The sequence below is a fragment of the Pteropus alecto genome, unplaced genomic scaffold (genome assembly GCF_000325575.1).
Source record: "Pteropus alecto unplaced genomic scaffold, ASM32557v1 scaffold669, whole genome shotgun sequence".
Lineage (NCBI taxonomy): Eukaryota > Metazoa > Chordata > Mammalia > Chiroptera > Pteropodidae > Pteropus > Pteropus alecto.
In genome coordinates this window covers 564886-570745 of record NW_006442554.1, presented here as the reverse complement: position 1 = coordinate 570745, position 5860 = coordinate 564886, and the positions used below count along the sequence as shown (strand labels likewise).

At 51.8% G+C, this 5860-nt stretch overlaps 1 protein-coding gene across 8 annotated transcripts in view; it reads left to right on the top strand.

Moving 5' to 3' along the window:
* Positions 1 to 7: 7 nt before the first annotated feature.
* PORCN (porcupine O-acyltransferase) overlaps positions 8 to 5860 on the top strand; it is a 10155-nt gene continuing 4302 nt past the window's right edge. For 5 of the 8 annotated variants that reach the window (XM_025040435.1, XM_025040437.1, XM_025040440.1 and 2 more), the window contains exons 1-9: positions 8 to 95; positions 752 to 924; positions 2164 to 2356; positions 2680 to 2723; positions 3108 to 3289; positions 3370 to 3500; positions 3616 to 3633; positions 5033 to 5158; positions 5315 to 5415. In XM_025040435.1, the coding sequence (XP_024896203.1) occupies positions 789 to 924; positions 2164 to 2356; positions 2680 to 2723; positions 3108 to 3289; positions 3370 to 3500; positions 3616 to 3633; positions 5033 to 5158; positions 5315 to 5415 (931 nt within the window). In that variant the 5' untranslated portion in view covers positions 8 to 95; positions 752 to 788. The remainder of the gene's footprint in view (positions 96 to 751; positions 925 to 2163; positions 2357 to 2679; positions 2724 to 3107; positions 3290 to 3369; positions 3501 to 3615; positions 3634 to 5032; positions 5159 to 5314; positions 5416 to 5860) is intronic. The other 3 variants (XM_015597787.2, XM_025040438.1, XM_015597788.2) reach the window with 3 other exon arrangements.

Below are 5860 nucleotides of genomic sequence, written 5' to 3'. Positions count from 1 at the left end.
CTGGGGCCTGCGGGGAAGGCTGCCCGGAGGAGGCGGCGACGGTGGCGGCAGCGGTGTGTCCCCGGCCCCCGGGACAGCGGCTTTCTTCCTGCCAGGTAGGTCGCATGAGCGCGCGTGCGGTTCCTCTGCTCCCATCCTGAGCCGGCCTCCCCGCACGGGTCTGCAGCGCGTGTCCTGGAGTCCCTTCTCCATCACCTTTCAGACTCCCTCTCTTGCTCTGCCCCCAACCACCACCACCACCTCCCTGAAGTCCCGGGACCTGGACAAGGCTTTGTTGGTAGCCGGGAGAGGCCGAGTTGGGGTGAGATGGGGCGCGCGGGGGATACAGGACACCCCCCACATCCGTACAAGGAGAGATGCACACGGCCCCCAAGTGTCACAGGATCTCCCTCTCTGCCCTCCACACAGAGTGACTATCTTGGAAACCAGAGAGCCCCCTCCCATTTGATATATGGGCCTGGAATGTACATCATTCAATCTCCATTGGACCCCGATTTGTCACTGCATACTGGAGACACAGGTCCTTCATTCACCACAGGTCATGGGCTGTATGTGTGCACCCAGGACACCCACACACACATACAGTTGGTGGCTCAGTCTGATGTACCTGACACTCACACCCTCCCCCAGGCCCCCAGTACCGTGTCTCTACATGGGTTGCACAGCCCCAAACTGAAATGAGTGCTCAAGTCTATCTCTTGAGCATTGCCTGCCCCATGGACATACCAGCTCTGTGTCCCCACTTTGGCAGGTCTATCCATCTGTCCATCTATCCGTGGGGGGCCACAATGGCCACCTTCAGCCGCCAGGAATTTTTCCAGCAGCTGCTGCAGGGCTGTCTCCTGCCTACTGCTCAGCAGGGCCTTGACCAGATCTGGCTGCTGCTTACCATCTGCCTCGCCTGCCGCCTCCTCTGGAGGCTCGGTAAGTGCCTGCCACACGATGTGCCACCATACCAGGCCATATCACACCTGCCATGTTCATCCATACCAAGCCACACCTTATGCTGCCATGTCTTACGTCTAATCATGTTAAGCCAGGTACCAACATGTCCAGCCCACCACATCCCACCAGGCCAAGCACCATTCCACCACACCATGTCCTACTACACCCAGCCATACCATGCCATACCATGCCAAGCCACATCCAGCCATGCTAAGTCATGCCTTTCAGTATTCCTGGGTTCTGGGCTTCTGGAAAGCTGAGGTTCTTGGAACTAGTGATCCTGAAATGTCTACAGCCCAAGGTTATAAGATTCTGGAATGCTAGTGTCAGAGGGTTATGGAATCCCAAAGTACCACATTATAGGGTTTGGGGATTCTGACAAGTTGAAATTCTTACATTCTAGGCTTCCAAATGCTGGCATTCTGGATTTCTAGAATCAGGGCATAGTAAGATTTCCAGATTCTAGGACTGTGAAATGTTTCTACAATTACAGCAAGCCTATATGTAAATGATAAGATTCCAAGTTCCCAAGGTCTCCATAGGATACTGAGAATTTTGGAAATCTGAGATTCAAAGGTTCTACACTTTCTTTCATCTTTTTCTTTTATTTTAAGTGGATGATTTATTTTTTCCTGGGTTTATCATTTTGAAATATTTCAGTTACCGAAAAGTTGAAAGAATAGTACAATGAACACCCATATACACATTACCAGATTCTCCAACTGTTGACATCTTCCCACATTGGCCGATTCTATCTATCTGTCTGTCTATCATCTATCTATTTATCTATTTATCTATCTATCTATCTATCTATCTATCTATCTATCTATCTATCTATCATCTTCCTGAATCACTTGAATAACCTGCTGACATTTCACCCCAAATCCTTCAGTGTGTATCCCCCAAGAACAAGGACATCTTCCTCAACAACCACAGCCTCAGCCATCACCCCTCAAGAAATTTAATCTGGATGCAATAATATTACCCAATATAGTTGATGCTCAAATTTCCCCTGAATGTCCTTTATGGATGTTTCTTTTCTTTAAACCCAGACCCTGCCACCTCTCTAGCTCCCCAACTCCTGTTTTGGGCCCCCTGCAATCCCACCACATTCCAACCTCTAGGCTTTTGTCCAGGCTGTGCCCTCTGCCTAGGTTGCCCTTTCTTCCTACCAGCCCGCCCAACTTCCTTTTCTTGTTTTCTTTTTCTCATCTGAAGGGTTGCCATCCTACCTGAAGCACGCAAGCACCGTGGCAGGAGGGTTCTTCAGCCTCTACCACTTCTTCCAGTTGCACATGGTTTGGGTCGTGCTGCTCAGCCTCCTGTGCTACCTCGTGCTGTTCCTTTGCCGACATTCCTCCCATCGAGGTGTCTTCCTCTCCGTCACCATCCTCATCTACCTGCTCATGGGGTATGAGTATGAGCCCTCATCCCCAGACTATCAGCAGAAGGGCAGCTGGGCCCCTAGGCTGCTCCTTGTGAAGGTGTCCAGGACAGGGAGGGCGTGAGGTGTTCCTGGAGGAGGGAATATAGGAAACTTATTCTTTCTGAAGGCTATACAGGACAGGCTGGGCTTGGGCTCCCCCTGGAGGAGGGAGTCCTGGAGAATTATTCCTCCATTTGGTTGTGCAGGACAGAGGGAAGTATAACCCTCTCTGAACCCTGACTTCCCCCTTTTGTGGTCTCCGAGGCCATGGGAGTCATGAGGCCAAGACCACCACCTTTTTTCCTTAGTGAGATGCACATGGTGGACACCGTAACATGGCACAAGATGCGAGGTAGGCAGCCCTGGCCCTCTGACCTGCTCCAGCCCTCCTGCCCCACTCCACCTCTCCTAACTCCCCCAATCCTGTCTTCCTTCCCCACTTTTCTCCCTCATATGCCCACCCTACTGGACATGCTGGCCTCAGATTCCCTTTACATCTGTGTCTCTCTCTACCATGCCTTCCCTCACTCCTCTGTCTGTCTTTCTCATCTCACGTACATGCCTGACTCATGAATAAGGGTATCTGCCAGTCCTGGGTTCACCTGCCTGTCTGACTCCATGCCCACCTGTCCATCCTTGTACTCCTCTTTTCCTACCACCCCTCGCCTGGTGCTCCCTATCCCCCCATGCTTACCTGCTCTCTGCCCATCCACTTGACCATGGGCACCACACATAGGGGCCCAGATGATCGTGGCCATGAAGGCGGTGTCTCTGGGCTTCGACTTGGACCGGGGCGAGGTGGGTGCGGTACCCTCGCCTGTGGAGTTCATGGGCTACCTCTACTTCGTGGGCACCATCGTCTTTGGGCCCTGGATATCCTTCCACAGCTACCTACAGGCTGTCCAAGGTCGCCCACTGGTGAGGTCCTGGGTGGACAGGAGGGCAGGGACTGTGGGAGCCACCACAGGGCAGTGTTCATGGAGCCTTGATCCCCACAGAGCCGCCGATGGCTGCAGAAGGTGGCCCGGAGCCTGGCGCTGGCCCTGCTGTGCCTTGTGCTGTCCACCTGTGTGGGCCCTTACCTCTTCCCATACTTCATCCCCCTTGATGGTGACCGCCTCCTTCGCAAGTGAGCACGGCCTTTGAGGCCTCTACCCAGCAGTGAGCGGGTTGGGTAGGGACCTGGGGTTTCCCCAGCTCTAAGCCTGTCTCTTAATGCTTCTGTCTGTCTTCTGTTACTACAGCAAGAAACGCAAAGCCAGGTAAATGAGGGCAGGTGCTGAGGGCGAGTGGGCTAACTAGGGGCGGGGGCACAGTTTGTGACCGATTGATTCTATTAAGTCTGAGACCATCTGACCACCTAGCCCATGACTGGACAGAGACTGTCTGTCTATGGCTGTTGTCTGGCCAAATTGGCTCTGTGATTCCATGTATGAGTGACACTCTGACACATACCATGTATGGCTGTCCATCTGTTCCACTGTTTCACTATTAGAAACAAGTTACATAACTGCAAGGGGGAGCGACAAGTATATGTTGGTTGGTGATGCTGACCTGCCTGTGACTCTGACTAGGGGTGTGTATGGGTTGTTTGCCTATCAGCCACTGACTCCCTGTGTGGGACTGGAGTTCTGGCTGTCTGTCTGTGCCATTGTCAACAATGAGGTGTGTGGCTGTCATTGGGTAAGGTAAGTCTAGCTTGTCTATAACTCTGGCTTGGAATGGGTCTGATTGTAGCATGTTGTGTGTCTGTCTGTGATGGATTCTGCCTATGGATCTGCCTCCTCTGGCTGTGTGATGTTGTCTAGCTGAGGAGTCACGACGGACTGTGTGTGTGCCTGTGCCTGTCAGCAGGACTGACCATAGGCCTCTGGTGCGACTGTAAGATTTCATCCGGCTATGTGATCGTATGATTCCCTCCCCATTCACTGGCCATTGATTGTATCTGACGCTGAATGAGGCTCTGGAATGTGAAGTAACTTGCCCAGTGTCACCCCGCTAAGCAGCCAGGCATTAATCCCAGGCCTGATTGCAGAACCAACACTTTTTCCAGTGTAGAACTCTGCCTATTTTTGACCATGTCTAATGTATAACTGACAGGATGACTATCTTGAGTGTAGACTTGTGTATGTGTGCATAGCAGGGTGCTTACTGGTCTTTGTGCCTAACTAAAGGACTTTTGTATGTCTTATGGTCACTGAGTCAGGTTAGAGAGCTGCGAGGCTGGGAGTCTGATAGTATTTGTGTCTGGCCATGTAGCTGTGGCAAGGTGTAGGGCTGTGAGATTGGGCCTCTGACAGTGGCTGGGTCTGGATGTCTGGTGGTGTGAGATTGCAGGACCGTGTTATATTGTAGGGCAACTCACACATCCATTTGAGCCCCATGAAACTAACCGACAGTGTATGTATGTATGTGTGTTACTATCATACTGCACATTTTTGCCACCATGTTTCTATCTTGTCTGTGAACAACTCAGGCCAGCTTCCTGGGCCTCTCTGACTCTCTTTCCTTTCTTCTCTGCTGCCTTCCTGATCCCCGGGGGCCTTAGGGGCACCATGGTAAGGTGAGTCTACAAAGTGGGGCCAGGGATGCTGACACATGATAGGGTGTCATGCTGGCCCCTGGGAATGATGCCTCTCCCCGCTGCTCCTTTCTCCCCAGGTGGCTGCGAGCCTACGAGAGTGCTGTCTCCTTCCACTTCAGCAACTATTTTGTGGGCTTCCTGTCCGAGGCCACAGCCACACTGGCGGGGGCTGGCTTCACCGAGGAGAAGGATCACCTGGAATGGTGGGGAGGGCTGGGGGGCTCCTCTCCCACAGGGTGCTGCCTAAAGGACATGCAGGGAGGAGGGGGGGTGCTCCAGGAGAGGAAACTGCCAAGACAAAAGTATGGCAGTCAGACAGATAGAGATCCCAGATAAATTTGTATCTCTTCTGCCCACAGGGACCTGACGGTGTCCAAACCACTGAACGTCGAGCTGCCTCGGTCCATGGTGGAGGTTGTCACAAGCTGGAACCTACCCATGTCTTACTGGCTAAATAACTGTGAGTCGCCAAGTCAGCACTCCTCAGGCCCTATAGTCATTCTTTCATACATTCATACAACAAATATTTACTGAGAACCTACTACATGCTAGGCACTGAAGATACTACAGGGACCAAAACCAAATCCCTGCCCTCGTGGAGCTGGCATTTTTGTAGGTGGAGCAGATAAGAGAAAAAATACACAATAGTTCAGGTGGTGATAAGTGCTATTGTAAAATATAATAATAAAGCAGGAAAACATGATCTGGGAGTGTTGGCAATGGGGGCGGGAGGTTGTGATTTTAAATAAATTAGCCAGAGCAAGTCCCATGGAGGAGGTGACATTTGAAAAAAGACCTGAAGAAGATGAGAGGGCAAGCAATATGAATATGTTGGGGAGGAGTATAACAGATAGTAAGAACAGCTAATGCAACAGCCCCGAGGCAAGAGTGTGCCTTGCACATTT